At 42.1% G+C, this 27567-nt stretch overlaps 3 protein-coding genes and 1 non-coding gene across 6 annotated transcripts in view; 2 read left to right on the plus strand and 2 right to left on the minus strand.

Moving 5' to 3' along the window:
- Positions 1-231: 231 nt before the first annotated feature.
- On the minus strand, positions 232-9907 carry kpna2 (karyopherin subunit alpha 2). The gene is made up of 11 exons (XM_023960368.1): positions 9684-9907; positions 9287-9405; positions 9056-9190; positions 8715-8794; positions 7793-8061; positions 6649-6743; positions 4424-4687; positions 4023-4256; positions 3723-3905; positions 1423-1572; positions 232-470 (listed from the first exon to the last, which is right to left on the minus strand). The coding sequence occupies exons 2-11, from the start codon at positions 9353-9355 to the stop codon at positions 390-392; spliced, it is 1560 nt and encodes a 519-aa protein (XP_023816136.1). The 5' UTR covers positions 9356-9405; positions 9684-9907; the 3' UTR covers positions 232-389.
- A 98-nt stretch (positions 9908-10005) lies between these two features.
- On the plus strand, positions 10006-10078 carry trnar-ccg. The gene has a single exon. It is a non-coding gene; the product is annotated as a tRNA-Arg (tRNA).
- A 391-nt stretch (positions 10079-10469) lies between these two features.
- On the plus strand, positions 10470-15664 carry c1h17orf58 (chromosome 1 C17orf58 homolog). Of its 2 annotated transcripts, none has more exons than XM_020705816.2 (5): positions 10470-10974; positions 11184-11798; positions 12081-12167; positions 13291-13482; positions 15165-15664. In XM_020705816.2, the coding sequence occupies exons 1-5, from the start codon at positions 10902-10904 to the stop codon at positions 15350-15352; spliced, it is 1155 nt and encodes a 384-aa protein (XP_020561475.2). In that variant the 5' UTR covers positions 10470-10901; the 3' UTR covers positions 15353-15664. The 2 variants fall into 2 exon arrangements, with proteins under 2 accessions (XP_020561475.2, XP_004066306.3); XM_004066258.4 differs by having other exon boundaries at positions 10876-10974; positions 11164-11798.
- A 2244-nt stretch (positions 15665-17908) lies between these two features.
- The window catches only part of bptf (bromodomain PHD finger transcription factor), a 48079-nt gene continuing 38420 nt past the window's right edge, over positions 17909-27567 (minus strand). The window contains exons 32-36 of one of the 2 annotated variants that reach the window (XM_023960379.1): positions 26162-26335; positions 25849-26041; positions 25350-25434; positions 21716-21902; positions 17909-19175 (exon numbers count right to left, since the gene is read on the minus strand). In XM_023960379.1, the coding sequence (XP_023816147.1) occupies positions 19154-19175; positions 21716-21902; positions 25350-25434; positions 25849-26041; positions 26162-26335 (661 nt within the window). In that variant the 3' untranslated portion in view covers positions 17909-19153. Of the gene's footprint in view, positions 19176-19222; positions 20008-21715; positions 21903-25349; positions 25435-25848; positions 26042-26161; positions 26336-27567 lie in introns of those variants that run through there. The other variant, XM_023960380.1, reaches the window with a different exon arrangement.

Below are 27567 nucleotides of genomic sequence, written 5' to 3' on the forward strand. Positions count from 1 at the left end.
GGTTATTAGAAATATTACAAATAGTATTCTAAATATTAAAAATAATATCTCTCCATATTATGGTCTCTGTGGGGTAAAACTTGAAATCTCTTATAAAGACAGGTATTACAAAAATAAAGACATTGTCGCCACCTAGGGGTGATTTAGTAGAATGGCATTTCATACATTGACGATAAGTTTTCCGTGTTAATAAACTTACTTATGTGATGCAACAAGAGAAAAAAACCCATGTAAAGAATGCATTTTATTTAAAAACATTTCATGGAAATGTGGATATATTGCTGTTTTAATAGAAATTAGAAAGAAAAAAAAACAAGCATTGTCAGGTTCATTAAAAATATAAAAAAAGTCTATAAAGAAATCATTTTACATAAAGAAAACAAAAAGTTTTAAAACAGAAAAGATCCATGACCCTCTGGGATATGGAAGGCAATGAAATCTGCCTCCGATTCAGGAATCTTGTCGTCGTTCTGGAAAACAAAGGGTCAGGAAGAAAAAATTATTTTGAAAAAAGTTGCCTGGCAAACAAAAGACAAACTGCAAACAGTTTATACTAGACGTTTAAACACCACAGGATTCGTGGAAGGTCAGTCAAAAAATATAGGGAAAAAAACATTGAAAATGTCAAAAAGATTAATTCCATCCATCTCCTTTCACTTATCAGGGTCGCAGGGGCAGCAGTCTTAACTAAGATTCCCAGACTTCCCTCTCCCTGGCCACTTCCTCCAGCTCCTCTGGAGGGGGCCCGTGGCGTTTCCAGGCCGAACCAGATGCCCGTGCCACCTCAACTGGCTCCTCTAAATGTGGAGGAGCAGTGGCTCTACTCCGACCTCTCTCTCCGAGCTTCTCACCCTATTTCTAAGGGAGCGGCCAGCCACCCTACAGAGGAAGCACATTTCAGCCGCTTGTTTTCAGGACCTTACGCTCCAATCTTCCATCACTTGTGAAAAATGACCCCAAAGTATTTAAACTCCGCCCCCTGGGGCCGGAAGCACCCCACCCATCAGAAGAGGACAAAACTACGTATCTACGGTCGAGAACCGTGGCCCGGGTGAGCCTGTATTCAAAAAGTTGAATTCCTTTTTCAAAATATACAAGAATCCTCCAGATTCCCTTTTAAAGAAACATCTGGTAAATCTTTGACGCAATTACATTCTGGTAAATGTTCTGTAAAGTCATCTGACTATAAGCAAATTACATGTATTTACAAAACTTTTTTTCCATATTGTTTATACCTGAACGTATCATGGATTCACTTAGCAGCAGAGGGCTGTTCAAAAGCCTTTCCAGGAAAGTTTACCCATCTGTGGGCGACTTTGATGCCGTCATCCTTCTCTGAAGTTTGTCTGATGCTTAATCCTTTTTTTTTTCTTAGTCATGTTTATGTCCTTCAGTTAGGTGGAAAACCTGAGCAAAACTCACCTCCTGAGAGAAGTATTTGTCTATGATGTTAAGGGAGGACTTGTAAACGGCTTCGTTGTCGTGGGACTGCAATGCCTCCAGTGTGTCTAAGCCTCCCAGACCTTCAATCAAAAGGCGCACTTTCTCAACTTCACCGGTATCTTTTGACATCTGTGCAAAAAAGAAAAGAACAAAAACTAAATAACCTGGTGCCTCATTTATAAACGTTGCGTACGCACAAAAGAAGGCGTACGCCACTCTCTACGCAATAGTTCAATTCAATTTAATTTGTATAGCCCAAAATCACAACTACAGTCGTCTCGATGGGCTTCGAAGTAAAACATGAACTCAAAAGGATCACGAATACAAAGAGTTCAATAGGAAAATACTAAAATGAACTAACAAACTGACTAAGCTATACTGGCATCCCTGCCCTTAGACCCCCCTTTGCGGTAAGGAAAAACTCCCAAGTAGTTGATATTTATAAAAAGCAAACTTGACGGGAAAATGTGCGGTCCTTCACGCAAACTCTGACCCAGGGGTACGCACAAAAACGGGTGAAATGAGAAATGGCGACACCGTCGGCAGATGGACGAAACACGTGAAAGTGACACTGTGTGCCAAATCGCTCTGGCATGTGCTGTGCTACACAATGTGGCACAGCTTAAAAACGTGCTTCTACCCCCTGGTGCCGATTGCTGTGTTGGCCCCGACCCTGAACCCCATCCCCACGCATTTGAGCCAAATGCTGCTGCTGTGCGCCAGCGTTTGGAAGTGGTGCATCTGGCGCGTCGGTGTCCCCCTCCGACTCTGTCTCCACCCGGGGTCCCCTTTCCCCCACCCGTGGCAGACACACTCTGGCGATGCAGCGCTAGAAGTTTTTTTGCCTCCACTTTGATGTGTGACCATTTCTTTTTTATTTCGGCCACGGTCCAAGGTTGTGAGGCTGCAGCATTTACACCGTCTGCCACCGTTTGCCGCTCACGTGCCTTTTTGGCATTAGTAATGCCCACACTGTGCCCTCCAAACAACACTTTTCTCCTCTTTTCCACCTCGCCAACGATAACTTCTACTTCAGATTGAGTGATGTTACGTTTTTTTTGATTTTCTCTCCGTGTTTGGCATGATTTCGCAATCAATGAATATTCATTTGTGGGCGTTTCACGGACTATTTATGGGCAACTATGGGCGTGTCATGAAGCCGCAAAAGCTGCGCTGCATTTAGAATTGATTGTGATTTATTAAGGGAAAGATGCGTAGGATGTGCGTGCGCACGGTTTTATAAATCCGAATATTTCTGTGCGTACGCACGTCCTATGTTTCATCCGTACGCCACTTCTGACGCAAATGCTGCGCAAAGTTTTATAAATGAGGCCCCTGGGCTTCCAGTGATTGGAAGACGGATCAGTGGTTCAACTTTGGACAAGAAACCCCAACGGCCTTCAGCAAAACTCATGTTGATCATTACATAAAAAAGGGTTCAACTCCAAAAAAAAAAAAAAAAAAAAAACAGTCCTTAATTGGGCTCATTTCTTAATGTGAATTTTACAGTTAAAATATTTCTGGAAACAGGAATATATATATATATATTTTCCATCATAAACAGTCCAGAAATGTATGCTCCTTTTCTAACCAGCTAGATCAAGGCTGTCAAACTCAAGAGCACAGGAAGCCGAAATCCAAAACAAACTTTAGGCTGTAGGCTGAACAGGATAGACATTCACTGAACACTAAAACTAAACTTTTAAAACTTAACTTTTTGGACATAAATACAGTGGTGGACAAAATTGTTGGTACCCCTCAGTTAAAGAAAGAAAGTCCACAATGCTCACTGAAATGACTTGAAACGTTCCAAAGTAACAATAAATCAAAATGTATTGAAAATTAAATAATCAAAACCAGCCATTACTTTTGAGTTGTTCATTAAAAGAATTATTTAATTATTTATTTAGAAACCGGATATTGATAAATCATGTAATAAAAATGGTTACGGTAGAACTGGGGTGGGATTATATAAATTCGCTTCCTTCCACTCCCTTTCAAGCAATCTTTAATTTAATGTCTAATTATCCTAAATTTGATACGTCTTTGTATGAATGTATAACTGCTGATTGTATTGTTCTGTGCACTATTCTTATTTGATTGCTTGAAATAAACCATTTAAAATCAAAATCAAATCAAAAAGGACAGGTAATAAAAATATTATTGAGAATCCCAGCGATGCAAATACAACATGCTCACACATGTCTGACAATGTGTTACTTGTTTCACAGAATGCATGAAAAGTAAGCAGACAGAGTCAACAGTATGTGGTTAAATACCTGCAAAATATTGTCGATTGCGTCCAGGATGACCAAGATCACCCTGCTGTCTTTGATATGCAACAGTTGGATCAAAGGCTCCAAAGCGTTGCAATGGACTAAATAGGCTACTTGATCCACAGTTCCCCCGCTGGTGTAATTGGTGACAGCCCACACCGCCTCCCTCTGGGTCTTGTAATCTCCCTGTAAAATAAGACAACACAAATATTTACAGTGATGTCCATTTCTCCATCACAGAAACAGTTTAGGGTACCATTTGACATACAGGCTATACGTTTCTATGTGCTGTTGAGTTCTGACCTGCTGAAGAATGTCCACCAGCATGGGTACCAGGCCTGCATTAATGACTTCCTGGATCTGGCTGCTCTTGCCAGCAGTGATGTTAGAAACTGCCCACGCTGCTTCTTTCTGGATGTTGGGGTTGGGGTATCCCAGCAGGACGGGGAACACTGCCAGCGCACCTGCATTCAGCACACACTGGGTCTGCTCATCAGTTCCAGTCACGATGTTGCCGATGGTTCTCAAAGCTGGGGTCTGAGAAAAGGAAAAAGAGCAGCATCCTCACTTCTTCAACACCACAGACAGCACCACAACGTACGGACAGATTACGATTTTATGCTATATTCATGCATTAGACTAGAGATAACCAAAACAAAGTTTGTATACAGAATTGCTGCTTTCCTTAACCTAAAGCTACATACCACGATGGAGACGTCCTCACAGGAGAGAAGCTGGACGAGACGGGGCACGCAGTCGGTGTCCACTACCATTTCTATCCTCTCGTTTGCCCCATCAGTCAGATGAGACAAAGCGCGACAGGTGTCAGCCAGGACCTCCCTGTCATCATGGTGCAGGAGGTGCGCCAGGACAGGAAGCATCTGACGCACCGATGCCAGGGGAGGTGCTGGATTCTTGTGCCGACACAGGTTTGAGAGCGCCCAGGTGACATTGCGGAGGTAGGATGACTGGAAAATTAGGTTAGGAGTAGACTCATTTACAAAAGATTTATCAAAAGACAAGGACTTACCATGACCTGACATGGGTAGAAAAAATAAATAACTAATAAACTAATAAATAATTAATGTAATATTCTGATATACATCTATCCTGCTGAACAGGGGTGTAACAGTGCACTATAATCTCCATTCGGTTCGGTTCAAAATTTCATAGGGCTCGGTTCGATACATTTTCTGGGTCTTTTTTTAGCTACAAAAAGGCAGAAAAGATTTCTTGCAAAATGCATTTACTGGTTTTAAATAACATTAATAACATTAACCTACGTAGGTGATCTGCTATATAAAATAATACAACTATTAACTGCCAGGAACCAAAAACTTTGGAACATTAAGACTGGCCTGAAAAACAAAGATTTTAACTTGCACATTTTTTTTCTTGTAGACCCGATTTTTACATTTGGGTGATGCCGTTTTAAGTTTGTTAACAGATTAGATGTGTTATCTGTGACATATTCTATCTTGGTGTAACAATAAAATGTGGAAACACACCATTTGACTTATCTAATTGTCTTTTCCTTTCATCCAAACAAATCCAAAGTTTTCCTACAAAGGAGAGCGTAAGGAGATGGGGGTGGGGGGGGGGTTCCTTCAGCTCTGGCCTATCGTCTGCATAATAACTGTTGACATGCTCACTGTCTCCTCCGTCACCTAATATCTGTTGGAAAACGCAGAGGAGATCCTCTCCGCCCAAGGCGCGTCTTCCTTCGGGGTTCACTTCCCCGTTCGGACCCTCAGAGCCTCCAGAGTGGGTTAATAAAAGAACCAGTCTCGGTTTGTTTGGAGGAAACCGTTTTTATTACTGTTCCGGCGAACTGAGCAGCACACCCTAAACGTGTGCTCACACACACACTCTTGCGCTGCACGCTGCCACGCCCTGCCCCCCCTCCTTCCTAAACGCCCGCGACCGCAGACACCATTGAGCGTCTTGCCGGAAACTTCCGGTTAACATTAGTTCCGCCTCGGCGCAAAGATAATACATTTGAGGGGGAAAAATAAGCAAACAAAAAAACAGAAAAACCAAAACAGTACAAAAGTGATCCGAACTGAAATTGCCGTACCGAAACAGTTCGGTCCAACTACGTGTACCATTACACCCTACTGTTGAATTTAAATGCACCTCAGTTACAGCAACACGTTGATTGGTCAAGATGGGATATGTGTGATGCATGATGGAATACGTACAAATAATGTAGCCTTTGGATGTAAAGTAACTGCTAACGAGTATGTTAATAAATGATAAGTTACCTCAGCGCGGCCTGAATATTATTACTCCTGTTCGACCCTTAAGTACAACATCCCATACCGCAGCGGCTGTCCGTCTTAAGATATTTATCTTATTTTCATCGAGACGATAATAAATAGATCCCCTAGTTTGATTCCTGTTTTTGTTTTTCCCCTCTTGAATTAATTTGGGTTTCAAAGACACGGAAGTAGCGGCTGAAAGTGGCTTTTGTGGCAGGACGGAGAGCGTACCGGAAGAGACTGTGAATGAATGAGAGACTGTGAACGAACCCAGACACGGAGACGATATTCCCGATGCTTTTGTAGAGCTTTTTAAAATGAATAAATCCGATCTCTAAACATCCTCCGTGTCTTCCACACATTGTAATGAGACACACACAGACAGATATGTGAAGGTATCTGCTGTAAATTCAAGTATTGCTCACATCTGTGTTTATAAATGACTTATCACGTGAATTATTACTTCGTGGGAACAAAAACGTTTTTTTTAACCCATGTCAGGTCACGTTATAATTCATTAAGAAAAAAATCATAAAAAACAAGGCATCAAGATCATCACATGCCGTATTTTTCAACTAAGAACTGCAACATTCTATATTAAGTTTAACCTTACTTTTTACAACCCTTTTGCAAGAAAATAGACGCATGAATATTTAGGAAATACTCACACCAAAAACAGACAAGTCGGAGGTTTCCAACAAAGCCAGGAGGGGCTGAAGCCCACCATGGTGGATAACCAAATCCCTGCTATCCGCTCCATCTCCTACACCACAGGGAAAGACGTGAACATCATGGGATCTGTCAATAATGCAATCTGAGATCCAATGATAGGAGATAACGCTTACTTTATGATAACAGCAACTTAATTTAGGCATTAACCGTAAAATATGGAAGTGTTTCATTCAAAAAGTGAGATCACAAAGACAAGAAGCAACTTTCATAGTGTGAAAGTGTTCAAAAGGACGCTGTCTCCATGTGTCAATCTAAACCCATTTAAAAAAAACACAAATAAGTCAGAATTCAAGCAACCCACTAGGCCTGCACAATAAATCGAAAATGTATCTTTAATGCAATATCAAGCTGTGCAAAAGCCGGCTAATTGTGATAAATGGTTTCCTTAAATGTGCTTAAACAGTCTTTTGGCAGCTTGAAATATTAAATGAATGAGATAAATCAATTTATGCATTTGACCAATCGGATGGAGGCCTTTGATGTTAGATGTCTGCCTGCTATGTAGACGAGGGTCATTTGGAGTGTGATTTAAGTTATCTTTTATTTAATGTAAACAGTTGCAGTGAAATGGAAATTATGTATTTAGTTGTTTTCCTATTTGTTCATATATCGCAACCTTATAACGTCACCGCAATATTGATCACTAATATCGCATATTGCGAGTTTGTGCAGCCCTCCAACCCACCAACCTGTGAATTAAACACAAAACTGCACATCTGAAGCATCCAGAAGATCGAAGAAGGAATTTAGAGGAGAAAAAAAAACGGTGTTTTGCATTTTCAGAACAAAAACAAGAACCACAAATTAATTAAAATATATGCAATCCCAAAAAAAACGACAAGGAGAAAGTTTCTCTGTAATTAGCATGAATCATTACATGATAATAAGTCACTAATGTTGTTGTTTATTTAATTTCTTTGTGATTTTTTGTCTTCCCTGTTGGTGCATGTTCAGGGCAGTAACATTTTAGACTATTTGACTGAACCCGATCCATCCACGCGTGGAACTATTCATCTGTAAACCTCTGGGGTCACTAATCTCTGACAATCGGATGCAAAGAGGGGCTGACTTCAACAGTACCTGCAATATTTCCCAGGGCCCAAATGGCTTGTTGAGAGATGTGCTGGTGGGGCGACGATATCAGTGAGACGAAGGCTGGAACGGCTCCCCCCGCGATGACGGACTTCGTCTGGTGTGAGGTGCCTGAGGCGATGTTGGTCAGGGCCCATGCTGCCTCAAACTGGATAGGAGGGTTTTCAGAGAGAGCCAGAAAACCTACGAGCGTTGGAATGAGTCCAGCAGCAATGATGCCGTCAACAGGTGGACTCTTTTCTCTGGACAGAAACGCTCTAGTAGAAACCGAGGAATAAACAAAAAACAAAGAAAATCAGTCCTGACAAACTCTCAGGAGATGCCCAACTATAACCATATTTTAAATTTGTCTTTGTTTTTACAGCAATAGGTGAGCTAAGACAAAGCACTTCAGGAAGAATTATGCTGGTATTTTTTTAGCACTGAAAGGACAGGACAGGTGTTGTTTTGTACTGTAATTTTTCATTTTTAACATCTGTAACATATATGAAATAACACTTCTAGCCCACTCAAAAAAGCAGAGAAATTATTGCCATTTTTGATAATGTATAAACCTGAAAACTGATTTTCTTTTAAACAATCACTAGTGACAATGATCATACTTTCCTTTTCCTACATTTAACAGTTGTAATTTAAAAAAATTTTTTATAATAATATATTTATTGATCAGGCACTTTTCTCTGACGTCAAAGTCGCTGAATAGGGATAAGAGTACACATTTAAAAACACAAATGATAAGTTTGAAACGTTTAAAAAAGACAATCAGGAAGAGATTAACGTCTGACAAACTTTCAGTTTATCAGATGAGAAGTTCCAACCCCTGAGCGTAATAATAAAACAAAATAAAAAAATTAAAAAAGAATGCTATGATGTATTTTTTAGGATAAAATTTAAAACATTTTTTAATCACCTGGCAGCCTGCACTGCTTGTACCTGATGTTCTAAATTCTGACTGTTCACAGCTCCAACTATCTCCTCCACAGACCAACACTGTAAAAAATAAAAACAATTAAGAAAAAAGACTAATTATTAACTTCAACCTAAAAATTTTACAAATAGTGGGGGAAAACGCGTTTTAGTGTCAAGAACATAAATACATTTATACAGCATAAAAACTTGTGTGAGAAATATTGATAAATACATTCAACATTTTTTTAGAACTTTACACCTCGATTTTATGCAGCAATAATTCAGGAAGCACGCGGCCTGTTGGAGCTTTTGCTATGACAAAACAAAGAAGGTGTGGACCACCTGTCCTCTGTAGTTTTTGTCATGAAGAAGGGACGCTGGGTCGTCCTGTTGGATGGCTCTTCTCTTAAAAATCTGCTCATCTTTCTTTGCTTTTCTCAGTTCCACCTTCACTTCCGCTCTCCTGCGCAGAGACTCCTAGAAGTACAGGTGGACAACGACGACGCGTCAAACGTGCTTCTCAACATTTAGGAGGGTGTAAATATTATTAGTGGTATTTAGGTTATAACCCACCAAAGCACATTTTCCCTTGTTTTTGAACAAGTGGATTCGAGCGGGGTTGTCGGTGCCGCCAGCTGACATTCCTCGCCGTTGAGCAACGGAACCGACGTCCGTGAAATCATGCAGAATTCCTGCAATGGTGAATGGTTTTTAGATTTTTACACGATTGTTGTGAGCAAACACGAGGTGAGTTAGTGAACTGAACTACCTTAAGACAAGCCAGTAAGCTAGTTATACCGTGGCATGTCATGTGTGAACTAACTGTCGTGCATGCTTGCTACCCCAGCGTCAAACTAGAGATTTAAACTAATGTGAGTAATGATAAACCATCAAATTGAAAACAAATCATCGACTTTCAGGAATTAGGGTGAAAAAAAATCAGCCGACAGAACATTTATATCGCCCTTACCTTAGGTAGATTTTCTCTTTTTTCAAACTCGACTAATCCATGTGACGTCATTAGCATAGGATACAGCATTCTTTTTCCTATTGCTGACTGGTCCGTCTCGTCTGATGGTCTGTAAGCGCCGCCTAGTTCCGGAAACTTGAGGAAAAACGCTTTCATTACAAGCAAGTACAGATCGCCCCCGTCTGCGGGCTCAGTTTAGGGATTACTGCCGTTTAAGATGAAATAGCGAACTACGAGAAACGATTCCCCACAGACCATCAAAAGGCACGTTCACCCTATTGGTAGTATAATACGATTTTGTTTCTCCTGGCATGTGTACGATGACCCAGTGGCCTAATGGATAAGGCATCAGCCTCCGGAGCTGGGGATTGTGGGTTCGAGTCCCATCTGGGTCGATGTTATCGGAACCTTTTAATCTTAAATTGAACACTTGTTTCATTTTTGAGAAAAAAAAGACTTTTAACAAACACTCAAAAATTACATCTACTTTTATGAGAAATAACCATTTGGATGTGTGAACCTTTTTGCAATATTCCGATACTTTGTAAAGCTGACATATTTCATTTAAAACTATAACCTCTCCGGAAAAAGCTTTGACATTGATTTAACATGTTGCCATGTTAACAAAGAAATCTGATAAAGTATATAAAATATCTTCATCAACGTTTTATCCACCTTCATTCCCAGTATGGCAGAAAGTCAAAATCAAATAGTCCAGCCACAAAATATACAAAGAATAATTTGGATGCTCCCCTCTTTTACACTTTTTGGTCTATTATCTTTATGAATGATTAAACATGTCTAATGACAAATATTTGTATACCATTGTCGTAATGTTATTACTACTTTCATTATTGGTGTGTTTTGGTCCAGGGGGCAGACAGAGCATTACCTAATATCACCACAGGAAGGCAGTAAACACCAAGCATGCAAACACCCGGACTTTGCTGAGAACAAACACCTTCACATTAAAACTACTTTCTTTCATAACATCAAACAAAATCCCCCACCACAGAAATTTGCCTCAACTAGCTGGCAACTTTGGTGCATTTACAGCAGCTACATAAACAAAACTTGAGAGAGGTAGAGGGGTTTGGGTTTGGCACGTCCCACCGTCTCCTTTTCCATCCCATCCCCTCTTGCAGCAGTCCTATAAAAACCCAAGGAATCCCAGTCTTCCAGCACACCGTACAGAGCTCCCAACACTGGACATCTAGGATGACAGGGATTAATGGGATCCGCTTGTTTCTGGTCTTTCCTCTTTATTTCTCACAGGGGCACGTTGTGAATGGTAGGCAAGACTTCCTAACATTTTCAGTACCTTTTTTCTCAGGGCTACTATTTGTAGTTGATTTTTGGAACTCCAAATCCCGGGCTATTCCGAAGGTTCTGAAATGTCTTTGTCATGTTTGTATTTTATGTTGGTCTGTTTAAAGAGGGAGCTTGTGTTGTTGTTTATTCCTGGACCTGTGTGATGCAGGATGTCTGTCTCAACCACAGAGATATATGGCCTCACAGAAAAGGGTCGTGACAGCTCGATGGATCCTGGTTCCAACAACCAGAGCCGCCTGATCCTGAAGGAGCCATCCCTGCCCATCAACGAGCTCCTGGAGAAAAACAGCAAGTCCACTGAGTCTAAACTGGTCTGGCCGAAGCACAGTGACCTTGCTCCCATTCTTCGCCAACACAACAAAAGCAAAAAAGGCCCCAAGACCAACCGTCTGATTGAGCAAAACAGTGAGAAAAACAGGGTGGTGGTCAGTCTACTCCCAAAAATCCAGCTGCCTGGAGCTGCAGGTGTCAACCGGACAGCACAGAAAAGTAACCAAGACCCCCAAGTCATCCCATCTCACTCCAGTGAAGCAGAGGGACACCCCAACTCCAGACCCCGAGCTCCGTCCAGCACACAGCCTCAGGTTCATCTGCAGCAACCCGCTGCTTCTCCACACAGAGATCCCCTGAGCCGACGACCTGACCCAGAAGAGAACAGGCCTGGGAAAGCCAGCCTCCATTCGTTTGGAATCGGATCTGCAACCTGGAACAACAGCCGCTCACCGCTCCTGTTCAACCGACGTTCCTCCAGCCTGCTTTACCAGTTTGACATTGTGAGACGAGGTATGTGCATCACACTCTCTGACTTATAAAAACGACATCTCTGCATGAGCTGGCCTTGGTATGATGGCCTGAATAGAAGTTGCATCTTATTTAAACTGCACTGTAGTTGAGATTCTCGTCATTTCATAATCATCATCAACTTTCTTGTTTGGTACAAAGCAAAGGGGGAGTTAGAATGTACCTAAAAGGCAGCATCTGTCGATTAAAACATAACACTTCCCTGTTTTCATAGCACGTTTCCTGTCTGAGAGTCAATCTCTGATCGTGTCTTCCTGTCCACAGAGTCTGACTTCATGCACGATTCCTTCTGCATCAGTGAGTGCCGCAAAGAGAAAGACGAGAGGGAATACTACTGCTACAGCGAGTTTGGTACGTTATAAGACCCCAACAAAGGTGCACAAGCGGGAACACAGTGTGGAAGAACGCAAGCTCCTCATGCAAACCAACAATGAAAAATAGGTTTTTTATTGTCCGATAGGACTGGTGTGTCATGCTGATGCCACCTATAAAAGAGTTTGAACTACAATTTCAAAGTAATCCTCTTGGGAATTTTGCCCAGATGTGAGTTTCAGTGAAAAAAGAAAAAACCTTTTCAACCAATGCTACGTTCCCACCGGGCTAGGAAACGTGCGTTCGAGCGACCACTTTCAATGAAAAATCAATGTTGTTCACCTTTCGGCGTATCCCTTCACGGGTCGCCACAGCAAATCAGCTTTCACTGATCCACACAGCTGGGTTGGCTGAGATTTTTAAGCCGGATGCCCGTCCTGACACAACCCTGTATTTTATCCGGGCTGGGGAACGGCACAAAGAGACTCAGATTTGGGCCCCCTTAGTAGCCACATTGTTATGCAGTAGCGTGAAGGGTCCTTCCCAAGGTCCCACACTGGATGAAGCTCAACGCACTCAATGGAATCAAACAAATGAAAAGTTTATGTAAACGCGTGTAAACAGGCGTTTTGGGCGTCTGCATTCTAAACTCTCACAGACACGAATCGCGATGCAAGTTTAAAGCCCATTTTCAGGCTCTTTGTACCGAACGCCCAACCGCTGAACGCACGTCAAAAGTTAAACCTGTTGAACTTTGACTATTCAGGAACTCGGATTTGGTAGTGATGTAGGTGTAGCGTCCTTTTCAAGACTCGTGCAAAGCGTTTTTTTTAAATTGATCATGGAGGAGAAATCGATAATTGCAGTTTGTGCCCGGCTGGAATTCTACGACACCAAGTCTTTCATATGTCGGAATAGAGCTGTGAAAGCAAAATGTAAGATTTCTGAGATTTGCTTGGACATTTTACACCAAGCATCTTCCAACTGTGGGTACATGTGCTAGCATTGGGTAGCAACACCCAATACTAAAAGCCCATTCAAGAACCCTAGTTTAGCGCTTTCTTGAACGCACATCACATGTTCGGTGTGTAGGTAGCTTAATACTCTAGAGGTGTCTGAAGAGTTTTTCACAGGCCAATGCTTTTGTCATCTGCTGAGACAGCTGTCAACGGGATCGTCCATGACATCGACGTACTGCCCAAAGGCATTCGGCTCATCACGCTGATGGTCAGCAGCGATGGATTCTACAAGATGGGCCATCTGTACGTGACTCCAGAGACCTTCTTCTTCAAAGTTCGCCTCTTCGTCTTGGATAGCTTCAAGTGCAGCAAGCCCTGCCCGGACATCAAACTCGGTGAGAAATTAAAGGGGCGAATAGATTTTCTACCTTTCTTGAAGGCCCAAAGTGTTTCACAGCCACAGTCCCATCCACCCAGCCACACCCTGATCTGCTTCCTAAAGGCCCGTCACACCGGGACGAATTTTCGTCGGCAAAAATTTAACGCCTCGTGACTAAACAAAGGGCACCAATGAGAGTGTGCACACCGACGCGAAAAAACGCCACGCGTCAAAGCGTCAAAAAAAAAAACGCCTCAGGTTCGTTCTTTTTTTTTGACGCCTTGCGTCGAAATCTATTCGACCAATGAGAATGGCGCTTTTGCACACGTGTCTGGAGCTTCTGAAGTTACAGTAAAACACAACTTGGGGGCGCTCAAACACAAAACTGCCTTGCTGAGCACACATACCAGCGAAGAAGATAGACGCCAAGTAGCGTCTACACTGCCGCGAAGAAATAATGACGGACATTCTAAAATATCCCCGAACCACCATTTCAAGCACCAATAGGAGCAACTGGCGCTTGAAATATACATGTTTTCTTTGTATGATTCTGACAAGCGCGTAAATACTTGCTCTCTTCTTCTGAGTGAAAAGCGACTTTAAGAAGCGTAAAGTTGCGCAGCGCCACCTTGTTTACAGGAGTATTTCTGCTTACATTAAGCGCCATCTAATGTCAGGGAATGAAATTGCATGTTCGCTTGGCTCATCGTCAGCGAAAATCGCCTGGGTGTGAACACAAAAAACGTGGCGAAAAACGCTGGCGAATAACGCCTGGCGAATATTCGTCCCGGTGTGTACGGGCCTTAACACTGGTGCCAAACTGTAACCAGGAGCAATGTGGGGTTCAGTGTGCTGCCCAAGGACACTTGAATACAAGGTGGATGATCAGAGGTCAACCGCTCTACCGCTGCACCACAGCTGCCACTAAGATGAATAGGACACGATATTGGGCTTTTAACTTGTCCGTGTCCTGAACTGCTGCTGATGTCATCATGTGATAACTCTCACTTAAGTAAGGGTTAATGGCCGATGAAGTGTGCACTATCAGAAATTAACATACGCCGTTGGCGCCGGACAGTTGCTTCTGCGAAGTGCACTAGTGTTGATAATGCACACTTCGACCTGCTTACCACAAGTGGCCTTGTGGTTGAGTGACTGTAAGGTTGTGAGTTCAAATCCAGGCTGAGCCATATAGAGACTCCAAAAGTGGGACCCGATGTCTCCCTGCTTGATACTCAGCATTAAGCGGCAGGATTGGTAGGTTGAACCACCACTTGTTTCCTGACGGTGGCTGTGTCTGCAGCTCACTGCTCCCCCAAGGGATGGGTCAGATGCGCAGAATAAATTTCACACCCCTAGGTGTGTGTCAGCTAAGGGTACTATAATACCATGGTCACTTACAAAAGAAATATAGCATATATATATATATATATATAGTGTATATATATATATATATATTTAGCGTATATATATTTATATATATGTGTGTGTGACCGGAACTTTCTTTTTTAGGTGTGCATCATCACTGTGGATTATGTCAGATTTATGGCCTCAATTAGGATTTAATCTGAGCAGAAAAAAGAGGACTTGCTGTCATTCCCACCACACGAAGTCTTTGTGGGAATTCCAGATCTTTGACATCAACTTTGTATAACAGAACCTAAAACGCCCCCCCCTGTTCGTTTGCCTGTCTCCAAGGAACCAGATACATCGTAATGGGTCAGATCTACCACCGGAGGCGACACCTTCCCAGTGACCTCCTGAACTTGCTGGGCGGGAAGCTGAAGCCAGGCGATGGCCTCGTGAGGAGCAACAACTACGCCAAGAGGTTCAACAAAAGGAGACACCAGAAAGTCCTGGAGGCAACCCGCTCCAGGTGTAGGTGAACAAAAACGACCGCCCCCTGCTGTCAGAGACAGGACACTGCAGCTGCAACCAACCAGACTGAGGACACGGCACAGAGGACAAAGGTGGACCCTCACACGGACAGGTGTTATGTATCCAAAAATAACGTCCCAGAAGCTGCAACTTCTATGAAACAACTTTGATGGGGATCGGTCTGCTTCTTTTAAACTCTTCATTCAATCATGGCTGGTTCATGAGTTGACAGCGAATCCCACGTTCTGAGTTTAATCTTCTTCAATGGGCAGAAGAGGAGAAAATGACAAATTTGAAATAAATCATGACTGTTATAATGATTTCTTTTTTTTACATTAATCGTGTATACAACATAATGTGTGCATGAGCTGGGAAAGGATGAGGTTTGGATTTCTTACGGGGGTAATTCTTGGATCCAAGTGCAGGAATCTGATCTTCCACACACCTGGGCTTTAACAGAAGGGTCTTCGTCATAGCTCTTCTTTTCAGGACGGGCCGTTTCTTGCCAGCTTGCTCTCAGTGCCAGTGAGCCATAGCTCACATATTTGAACTATGCTGCCAGGTTCAGGAGAAAAAAACAGGAGGCGAGGGGAGGATAGAAAAAAGGAAGCTGTATCAATGACAGGAGGAACCAGAAGCAGCACAGACTCCATCCGTCTGAAGGGTCAGCGTCTCGCAGTACCACCCTGAACGCCTCATCCTTCATATTCAGGGCATGACGGCCTCTACTAGTATCAGAACTGTCAATTTCTGAAAGGCCTGCAAGGCAAAAACCAAAAACATGCATGAGTCGTGCAGCCATGAGCATCTGCTCACTGACTGATGCCCCGGTCCTGCCTCAAACCCCCCATGTAAGACACCCCCAACCCCTTTGCACGTCTTTCAGCTCTGGTCAGTTCCCAGCCTCTATCTGAGATCAGCGCTGGAGGGAACAGATGCATGCGGGCAGGAAGCATGAGGTCACATTGCACTGCGGTCCCTGTCGCAGCGAGGGGGGGCATTCCTCAGCGCAATGGATGTAAGATGGGAAAAAGAAGATGAGCAGTGGGGGGTATTTGGAAGTCGTTTCCTGTGGGAAAGCTCCTGAATGACTTTGGGCTTGTGGTGATCTGTGGAGCTCTCAGCTTCCGTGATGGTCTCTGGATCCATTTAGCGCCGTGGTTTTAGGGACAGAGCTGGAGGCCAGTGAGGGTGGGGCTCGGGGTAACATTAAGGTGTCTCCATGAGTCATTTGGGTTTTTTTTTTAATATGTATTTGTGTGTGTACAAAGGTCGTGACCCTCAGCGCTGACATCTGAAGGTTCATCATCACCTTCAGTCCTCGCTCTGTCGCCAACTTTTTTAGGGCGGAGCCTCACTTCTGTCTGTTACAATGATTCAAACCTGGTTGAGTGTAAATATACAACACTCATGTCAGATTGTGGGGATAATTGTTTCTTCCCCCAATTCTCTACAAAGTTATTAACCCTAGAACACTTCCGCTATAAAAAGTTACACCATCACTTTTGCCGGGTAATTTTTACCAGATACGCAACAAAAACTACTCTTCATTAAAAAACAGATCAAAACATGACAACACATGATACATTTGAGTGGTTTTCTTTTATTTTCACCTGTAGTATGCATAACAAAATGAAAAACATAAGTTCCTAAAAACATGCTCAAAAATTCCTGAAAAAAATTGGGAATTTGAGAACAAAAAATTCCTAAAAAACAATAAAATGATGCTAGAAACTTGGTCTTTGGTCCACCCATTCCTGGGACATGTGAGACTTTCCTGGTGAAGGCACAGACTCCTCGACACGTGACATATTGAGATCCATGAAATGAGTTTTGCACGGGTGAAAATCACCCGGCAACAGTGCTCTAGGGTTAAGGACTGCTCCTTTCAAGCTAATCCCACGTTTAACCCTTTCAGACGTCTGCACGGCGGCCTCCACTCAAACTAGTGCAGCTCTGTTTAACAAACTGCCTGTTTCATTTGGTGCTGGTGGGAGTTTGGTTTTTGTGGCCTTGCTGACCTATCCAAGACACATTCCACCAAACCTGCACGTGTGACACATTTGGCTCCAGAACATCCCTAAATCTTAAAGCGCTCATTGAGTTCAAGCTGCAGAAGAAATGGTTTATTTGATGGGAGGCCAATTTCTGCAATGCACAGACAGAAAACCAGCATTTGGTTTTCTCGCTCCTTTTATTCTAAAATCTGAAGCTGGAAATGTGATTTTTTTGATGCAGGATCTTCTAATTACAGTTCATCAATAAGTCAAAAATGGGATACAATGGACACCATTTATGCCCCTTTTGTTATGTAGACGTACATATATATCCCTGTTATATTTCTCGTTTGTTCAAATCAATTAAAGTATTGTCCCATTTTTTAGGGTGTACTTTCTTTTCTTTATTATTATTATTTTCTTGCTGGTTTATTAGCATTAATTCTAAACCTAGACGTGTTTCATTTCAGCAAATATCACCATTTATTGTAGAGTTAAATATAAGAGATTGAAAAACTAAAAGCTGTAACAAACCTATAAAATGTTAAAGAATGAATGAAAACAAAATCTAAAAGATGACTTTATTATCTAGGAGGAAAAGTCCCATCAAGTACAAAAGGAGAACCTCTTTTTTCTTCTTTTTTTTTGTCTGCAAGTCACATTCCTCAACTTTACCTGAAATAAAAACTGAGAACGTTTTGTTGAAATGAATAAATAGAAGAAAAGCGATATAGAAGAAGTTATGCTGAACAAGTTATGGGAAAAAGAAAAATTAAAAATTTCTGTACAAGTTGCTGAGTCACTCCACCGAGTTCAAAAATTATATGCAGACTTCAATATATAAAGGGTACTCTTACCTAAATGTATAGATCTTTTCAATTTAAGACTCAAAATATACAGTTTACATTTACAGGAGGGCTGGTGTTGCTGGTTCCAACACAGAAAAATAAGTTTCTGCTGCTTCAAAAGATCTCGACGTTAGGACAGAAATATCAGACATCGATAAGAAACGGTTAACGAAGAAGAGCGTCTTTGTTAATAACAAAATGACAAACACGGTGTTAGCTCTCTCTAAAGCCTGCCTTCATTGTACTTTGATAAAAGTAAAAATGTTGAATTATAAAAGTAGTATCTTTCCAGTCTTCTTGGTGCTTTCCTCTTCCAGAACAGATAAACTTGCAGATATTCTTCTGGAAATGCAGCCACTGCGACACGTTTTCACTCCACCACAGACCTGAAGCGAGCCGAGGCTGAGGTGATCTGATCACTTTGGGAGAAAGAGGAAGGCAAGGCTCCTGCAGAAGCATAAAGAATCCCAGCGGAGGGACGTGGAGCCGCGACGAGTCTTCCCTGCCTTCATTCCCCACAGAGGGGTCAGCAGAGGAGCCGGACGTGGTCTGTGGGTGGGGTGGGTGGGACAGTCTGTCCGGGATGTTTCCTTTAAGATGTTGGCTTGAAAGCCCCCTTCGGGCAAAATGTGAAGGGAATCGCTAATCTCGAGCATGGAGATGTTCACATCTTCAATGTGTGTGCGATCTGATCTCAGACACTCGGCGCCCTGCGTGGCTTCCATGAAGGGGCCGCCGCCAGACGTGAGGCTTTAAAGCTGCAGGCACCACCTCTCTAAAATAAATTTAAAAAAAAGCACACCAGGCTGCATCCAGCTCTGTGTCCTCTTCCATCTCGGTGGGGACACCGGTCCTAACGGCGGCTGCAGTGGTGGAGCGTGTCGCCGGAGGGAGGAGCCTGATTGGCTCTGAGCCGTGTCTTTCTGACACCAAGTTTTAGGGAAAGGAGCTAAGATGCAGCTGATTATAGCTTGTTGTTATGAGACCTAGAGAGACGGGCAGAGAGGAGGAAGAAAACTTTTGGAAAACCTTGTTTTCTTTTTCTTTTTTCTTTTATTTTGCATTATATGGTAGAAATATAACTAGGAAAAGGTTACAAAAAATATATTGGATGCCAGTGAGTCAGAGCACAGCCATGTTGGTTAAATGGAACTGAACGGCGTGGTGTGATGGCGGCCTAAACACATTTCTTCAATGGTCTTACCTGAATATGTCCATACATCAAAGGAGCAAACTAAACTAAATGTTGTTGTTTTTTTCTATTAATCTGTACATTTTCTAACATTTTTTCCTGCAAAACATAAAAATAGTCCTTCTCTAAAAGATCAAATGTACACATAAAATAACATCGGTACAACAAACATGCGCATTTTTCCTTTCTTTTTGGGATAAGAAATGAGGTAAAAAGCTGCAGCTTATGAACAGGTGGAGTTTAACTGGGTTTTTACAGCCAAAGCCAGTGTGGGTTTTTTTCTTCTTCTTTATTTTAAAAACAGAGAACATCAACCTTAGCTAAACTTTGCTTCATCTCTTCTTCACAATGCATACGTCATGAGAATAAGAAAATACATTTCCCTTGGATCCTCTATGTTACCAACATGGCTGCAATTATTACACAGTAGAAATGAGTCTTTTTTTTTCTTTACATTTACGATATATAAAAAAAAAAAAAAAGTCATCACACCTAATGTGTGAAAATATTTACTTTCTTACAAAGTTTTTTTTTTCAACGCTGTTTTAAACAAGTGAAAACAGCAGCGTCCCGGATAGCGAATTATGTTTGTTTAAGAGCGGCACCCAGGAGTTTGACATCACAATCTGCAAGAGAGAGACAGAACGGAGGGAAGTTAATACATGCGGGGGGTAATGGGGATGGGGGGTGGAGGGGTCGGCACTGTCTCCGGGATCCCAAACACAGGAAGGGGGGGGGGGTCACACGGATACCTTCGGTGACCCCGGATGATGGACGCTGATGCAGCTCCAGCTGCTCAGGATAAAAAGGGGATTTTTTTTCCAAACTGAAGCTTTTATTTCTTAAATATTTCTTGTCACCGGTTCATGGAAGTCATTTAAACACCGGTTTAAAGTCCCACTCCAGCTGTATTTTTATCTATTGCAGAATCGTTCTCAGTGTTTGTTAAAATTATGATTACTGTATACTGTTTTTAGCCAAATCTAAACACCTGTATCGTTTTTTAAGACATATTTTCTGTGGAGCGGCAGGAGCTCATTAGAAATTCATTGTGGGCAGGGAAGTAACCCAACGCTGATATCCCATCATGCCTTTTGTTTACACTCTCTCCCGCCAGCTTATACATCCTCGCAACCCCAAGCTAACATTAGCGAAGCAACAAAACGGCGAGCAATATCAGAGCCATCCAGTCAGTTCTGATCCAAATGCATGAACGGATCGTCTGCAAGCGCAGGATCTGGATTTGGAGCGGAGCAGGGAGGCTTTGGCTCGCCCAGGGCAGTGTCTGCGTCACAAACCTCACCAAACGTTTTTTTTCCAAACGGCGGGTTTTCTTCCGGTCCTGATCCGATGTGATTGGAATATTAAAAAAAATACCCAGAAACTGAGTTTTAATTTTTAAATTAAGAACATGTTAAAAACACCAAGAAGACCATTTTCATTGGAGTGGGTCTTTAAAACTTTTTTGCCATCTTCTAATGTTGGCTGTTAAAAGCATTTTCTCTATAAAATTCTTAAAAATAAAAAAGGAACACACAGCTCGAGCTTTACAATGATCCTATATGCTTCAATATAGTTCTGATGGGCTTAACGTTATGGCCCAACGCAGTGGAAGCATCATTAATAAATACTGCTTTTATGTTTCTTATTAAAAGATAAAGTGTCACGGATTTTACTGGTTTGAATTTGCTGCTGTAATTCATAATTTTATGGGTTTAGCTTTATTTTGAAAAGACTTCTGCTGGAGAAGTGCTTTTCAAATAAAGTAGAAATGAAAATAACAGGTTGAGTTTAATCCAATGTTTCATTAAGGCGTGAGACCACAGCAGACGGGTAAACTTGAAACCCTCTGTGGTGTCACAAAGCACCTAGAAATGTTTGCATATCTAAAATAATAGAAGACTTGTAGGGCTGGGTTTTAAATAAATCTTGATCTACAAGATTCAGTGTTGATTATTGCATTTTTCCCCTGAAAGCTGCTTTGCAAGTCCCACCTTTTTTTTCTTTTTGTCTGTTTTAAAAACTAAACAGCCCCAACCAAGATTGATTTTTGTGCTAAAAATTAAACAATATATAAATAAAGGCTTCGTAAACAATAAATCCCAGTATAATAACAAGGATTGGAGGGTTCGGCAGTGATACCCAGCCCTCCAGAGCAGCGGGAAGCTAAAGACAACATGTTGACGCTGGTTGACTCCCAGCCCAGCTGCTCCCTTCCCAGCTTCGTCTCCGCTGACTCCTCCTCTGAGGTTGGAATTCAGATTTCTTCCCCTCTCTTCTACTTGAGCTATTCAGTGTTGAATCTCTTCAACCCCATCATCTTCATCACTTTACCTGCTGGCTTTGAAGCTCTTGAGCTTCTGGACAAAGAAGCTCTCCAGAACCTCGGCACACTGGTAGAAGGGGGAGTCGCTTGGGTTGTAGTATCGGCAGTTGTCAAAGATTTTGGTCATGTCTGCTACAAACTCTGTCAGCTTCACGTAGGCCCGTTTCAGTAACCTCTCCTCCATGGTGGACAAGTCTAAAGAATCCAACAAACAAAACAAAAAAGGGAAGTTAAAGATTTTGGACAGCACAGAAAAAATACACAACTTGTTTTTGTGCCAGAAAAAACACAATGCAATAAAACAGAAAAAGCAGACAGATTCTTTCAAAAATAAATGCAAAAAAGAGAATTTTATTGTTTTATTATCTTTCTTTGGTTTATTTTTAATGAAATTTCTGCGATTTTAGTATGGCCTGTTGGCCAACATGTATAAATAAATAAGCTGCTTATTTGACAGAAGAGAGGAACTTTACTTTGATCGAATCCTGCATCTATTGTTGGTTTCTCATTAGGGCTGGGGGTCACCGCCAAAATAACGAGTTTGAGTCACGAGTCGACAATGCAAGTCAGACATATTCTGCCTAACGATTAGGGAAAAACAAATTCTTCAAGGTCAACCTTTTTGGAAAATACATAAATTCCAACATTAGTGCTAACAGAAATGTGTTTTTGGATGAAAAATGCAGTCAGATCATTCTTTTTTTGATCAAATGAATACATTTTAAGCGAAGATCTGTTGCAGATTTCTTTACACTATGGTCTTCCTGAAAGAGCATTATTTCAAAAGGAACAATTTTCATGGAAATCCAGTAGAAGTGTTTGAAAATGCAATAAAATCCTGGGGTTAGATTCTCTTGGGAAGCACATTTCAGTTTTGGTGACTTTGTTCCAAAAAGAGTCCAAGCTAAAACTGGAACTGCATTAAGGAGAAAAGCGACTGGAAGCCGCTAAAGGCTTAATCTAATCTGCTGCTGCCGGTGGGTCGCTCTGCACGCTCTCTCCCTCAGGGTGGCTTTGAAAAAATACATATCCGACTTCTAGCTTCTTTCACCCCCACCCAGCCGGCCCGGGGGCTAACAGACCTCATGGTCAAAATCAAAGACCTCCTTCTTCTCTGGCATCAGATTTCGTCTTAAAACCCTTCATAGTGGACCGACGGCTGCAGCCTCATATTTTCACAAACCAACAGGGTCTTTTACTTGTGGTGGAAAGGGGGGGGGGGGGGGGGGGGGGGGGGGCAGAGTTTCCAGGACCAGGCTAACAGACGTGAAGTGTACCACCGGTCCCTTTCCAAAAGGAGCCCAGCAGACTCGGAGCAGCTCATTAACGGCTTTTTTGTGTGGAAGTTCAAAAAGGCCCCGTTGACGCAGGTCCACCTCTACACGGCCGGTTTGATCTGAGTTGGAGGGCTTCCTCCCTGCGGCCTCGCGGTGGCTCAGATAGAACGTCTAGGCGTAACTTCCAACACTAAAGGCCATCATGAAACAAATCCTTGTGCCTTTTAATCTCCCAAACAAGGTTTGCTCACAATCCCAGTGGGAATAATGGAGTATCTGACATTTTGTTTGACTTTTTTTTTTCTTTTTTTAGAACAAGACTGCACAGTAGAGGCAGAAAGCTGGTATCTTAATCCATAATATTAATGTACACACATTTAGTTTAAAGAGCTGCACAGACATCTTGGCTTTACAAAAAAGTATTTGATTTCTGGTTGATTTGGTAGGTTTGCCCGCTTTAGTCAGCCACCAATTGTGCAACTTCCCCCACTTGAAAAGCTGAGAGAGGGCTGTAATTTTCATCATTGGACAACTTCAACTATGAGAGACAAAATGAGAAAGAAATCCAAAATAATCACAGTTACATAGAAACTCTTTGGAGAGAGCTGCTCTAGAGGAGATCTGCATGAAGGAATGGGCCAAAATACCAGCAACAGTTGGTGAAAACCTTGTTAAGACTTGTGAAGACGGAGAAAACGTTTGACTGGTGTCATTGCCAACAAAGGATATATAACAAAGAATTGAGTTGAACTTTTATCATTGACCAATTACTTATTTTCCACCATAACTTACAAATAAATTATTTAAAAATCAGACAATTTTCTGGGTATTTTTCTCATTTTGTCTCTTCTAGTTGAGGCCTCACATCTTTTTAAGGGGGAGAACTTGAACAATCGGTGGCTGAGTAAATACTTTATTGCCCCACTGCATTCTGTTCACAGAGACTCGTCTAATCAGTCTGTCACCTGAATTGAAGACACCTGTGAGATATCAGCCTAAAACAACACGGCAGGAGTTAGTTGATGATTTCTAACAGCTGGGACAACCGACACCAAGAAAACCATTGGGAAAGTTTAAACACCGCAATGGTTTACCATCTTGCAGTGCTTGCATAGTCCCCCCTGCTTAGGAAGTCATGTGAAGTTTACCAATGAACACCTTCAAGATTTAGAGAGAGATTGGGAGAAGGTGTTGTGATCACATGAGACCAACATTGAGCTCTGTGCCATTAAGTCAACCCGTCATGTTTGGAGGAAGAAAAATTCTGCTTTTGACCCAATTTTTTAACCATGGAGGTGGAAATATTATGTTGTGGGATGTTTTTCGGCACAGGGCTACATCATGTCGATGGAAGGATGGGCGGAGCCATGTACAACCTTCTGGCTGAAGAAGAATCCTATCAAGCTCAGTCTATAGAACCTCAATCCTATAGAAAACCTATGGAGAGACCTAAAGCTCAGAGCTGCTAAGCAACAGCCACCAAATCGGAATGATTTAGAAGTCATTTGCAAAGAAGAGCGGACGGAAAATTCAATTCAATTCAATTGTTTTTTATTTGTACAGCCCAAATTCACAACAACAGTCATCTTGATGGGCTTCGTATCGGTAATTGAAAAAGTGAAACATAAAATCAAAAGGATCATAAATATTTCCATAATAATAATAATTCCACCTGATTTGTGCAAAAACAAAGACTTTAAATACTTATTTCCCTCATTACAATGCAAACATCTTGATACAAATTCTTTAAAGTGGATTTCTTGGTTTTCTTCATGATTTTGTATCTCTCTATTCAAATGAACAGTTAAGATGACAGACTGTCAATATCTTTTAGGTGGGCAAACCAATGAAATCAGCAAGAGATCAAATACTTGTGACCGCCACTGTAAACTCAATCCTAAGAATTATGGGTGGACAGCAAACATAGTCATTCGTTTAACAAATATCAAACCACAACTTATCGTAAGGAAGGTTTTCTTTTTGCCGAAAAAGAAAATTGACATCAAAAATTTGTAGTCACAAAATAATCCAAGAGACTCTGACTGCTGGTTATACGATTTTGATCATCATCATTACAAGACATCTTAGTGCCACTTTTCTGATTATTAAAGTAAAGTAAAGTAAAGTAAAGTAAAGTAAACTTAAGTTAAAGTACTTAAGTCCAAACGAAAACCTCCTTAGAAAAAAGCTCCAAATCAAGCTAATTACGATTATTTTAAGACATATCAAACGGGTTTGGAATTAATTGTAAGTGAAATATGTTTCAATGCAAAGAAAACATAAATAAATCCTCACTAAAGGAGGAATGGTGAAATAAAAAACCCAACCAAAACAAGCAGAAAGATTCCAAAGCTGCCACACTCACCCATCGGTTCCTTGATCACCCGGTAATAGTCGGGCGCATCGTTGGTATCCACCGGCTCCAGAAACGGCCAGGCCATCTTATGCGCCTGCGGGAAGGAGTGAGAGAGAAAACACAGAGCTAGACAAGTGGGAAAGCTGAAACCATAGAAGAAAAACAAACGGGAGCATGAAGATTATACTGAAAACAGGTGGATCAACACAGATGTTCTCCCAAGCTTTTCTCTCCATCTCTGTCCGTTTCACTCAGCGGTACAGACCGCTGGGCGAGAGGAAGAGAAAAAGAAAGGGAGGCCGGTTGGGAAAGATTAAAAAAAGAACTGAGGCTAGGCACATTTCCAAAAAGAGGGGGCCAAACCCATCAGATAAGATGAACACAGCGGGCTTTGCTGTTCTTAGTCTGCAGAGGAACTGCAGTGTTTTCTGTTGGATAGATGAACGGGCAGGTGGGTCTAGCGGCAGCACCAGTTGGTGTTTTTAACTCTGCTGTTGCTCCCGCTCACCTGTAAAGAACGCAGGATCCTCCGCAGGCCTTCAAAATCCTTCTCAGTGAGCGGCGTGAAGACCGTCATGGCGTCTTCTGTTGACTGACACTGAGGACACACGTACTCGTCAATGTGGTTGGCCTCGCTCTGCAAGATTCCCACACAGCGGCCGTGGTACCAGTTCTGACATCGATCGCAGCCGATGTAAAACCTGAGGAGGAAAAGAGAAACGCTGACCACAGGAAGACGTGACACTGAAGTGAATGAGAAGTCAGGGATGTGAAGACGATGAACCAATTAACCACGGACACGAGCTCTTTCAGCTCCTTACTGGGACTCGTCGTACGGCGTCTGACAGATACAGTACAGCTCCTCCGTGCTGCTCTGCTGGCCTCGTTTACACTCCACACAGATGTAATCGTCCATTTTCTTGGCCTCCTTCTCCGTGATACCCACGCAGTCCCCATGGTACCAGTTGGTACAAAGGTCGCAGCCAATGTAGAACCTTTGGACACAACGAGGACAGAGTTGGTCAACGGATCGGCAGCGTGTAAAAATGAAAGGGCTGAATTTTTCCTGTCTGCTGATTTCAACTGAAAAGCTGTGAATGACCGCACGTCCAATGGGGGGTTTGGGATACAGCCGCATTTCCCTCATTTGGAATAATTGATTAACAGGAACGTTAAATGTTTGAATTCAGTCTTGTAGCAGTTAGGTAGTGTCATGCGATATTCAAGCATGTTTTTACACATTTAAACTTTGTATAGAAGTATAAGAACTTCCCTTTGTAAAGTAAATTCTTGAAGATAAAGAAACCCCTCCCCCCCTTAGCCTTTACTTCACAGTGGGGGAGGGGTTTCCGGGATTCAGCCCGGTTTGCACAGTGGTGTTAAGTGGGCGGGGACAGCACACGGCTTCGGCGCCTCTTACTTTTCTGTCGCAGCTAACAGATCAGCGGTTCTTACGGCCCTCAGCAGCAACCTGGACTGCGAGGACCGTATTGTTTCCGAAATTCCTCTTTCTTATTTTTTGCTTCAGTACTGCCACATGCACCAAAATTCACCAAAAGTTGAGCGCATCTTGGCACGGTAATGGACCACCACCAGAAATTTATGACATCACAGCGGGAAAACCAGTCCAAAAATGAATGGGATCAAAACTGTCAAAATCTGCTAATGATGATTCATTTCCTTCGGGAACAATAAAGTATTGGGTTGTATTGTAACAAAACCAAAATGCATATGTTGGGAATATCAAAAAGGAAGTTTTGAAATTATTATGGGATGGCCACGGGACCTATGGCTTGGTGGCCATGTTGTACAAAAGTGTGTTTTCGCACATTAAGGGGGGAAAAAAACCCAACAACTTTTATTTAAGCAAGTTCCATCAAATTTGTCCTGCACCCCACAAGGTCAACAACCACAACAAAAAGGTTGTTGACCTTTGACTTGGGGAAAAGTTTTGAATTTTTCAACCAAATCACCTTAAGTGCCGGCTAAAAATTTAAACTCCTTCAAAGGGTTTCAACGTATCGCCTTCAAATGTATCGCCTCCAAACTCCTCCTTCAGCATCATTTGGAAGCTACTGTTTTGATCTTAAAGGAGCGTTCCCCTGTTCCCCTTCACATTTTTTGCAGAATATTGCATTTAATTCATAAATCCTTGTGAATGTGGGTGTGGTTAACAAAAATCATCTATTTCCAAGGGAATCCCAAAAGTTTACTTTTGCAGATTCTT

This window comes from Oryzias latipes, chromosome 1 (assembly GCF_002234675.1).
Source record: "Oryzias latipes chromosome 1, ASM223467v1".
NCBI lineage: Eukaryota > Metazoa > Chordata > Actinopteri > Beloniformes > Adrianichthyidae > Oryzias > Oryzias latipes.

What these genes read in the sequence shown, in the direction of transcription:
- kpna2 (XM_023960368.1), bottom strand. Translation starts at nt 9,355, where the DNA reads ATGTCAGCTGGCGGCACCGACAACCCCGCTCGAATCCACTTGTTCAAA. An exon ending in CAAGCAGTGCAGGCTGCCAG is followed by an intron (nt 8,062 to 8,714) that starts GTGATTAAAAAA and finishes GGTTTCTACTAG; the next exon opens with AGCGTTTCTGTCCAGAGAAA. An exon ending in GTGAGGACGTCTCCATCGTG is followed by an intron (nt 4,257 to 4,423) that starts GTATGTAGCTTT and finishes TCCTTTTCTCAG; the next exon opens with ACCCCAGCTTTGAGAACCAT.
- c1h17orf58 (XM_020705816.2), top strand. Translation starts at nt 10,902, where the DNA reads ATGACAGGGATTAATGGGATCCGCTTGTTTCTGGTCTTTCCTCTTTAT. An exon ending in ACAGGGGCACGTTGTGAATG is followed by an intron (nt 10,975 to 11,183) that starts GTAGGCAAGACT and finishes TCTCAACCACAG; the next exon opens with AGATATATGGCCTCACAGAA. An exon ending in GTTTGACATTGTGAGACGAG is followed by an intron (nt 11,799 to 12,080) that starts GTATGTGCATCA and finishes TCCTGTCCACAG; the next exon opens with AGTCTGACTTCATGCACGAT.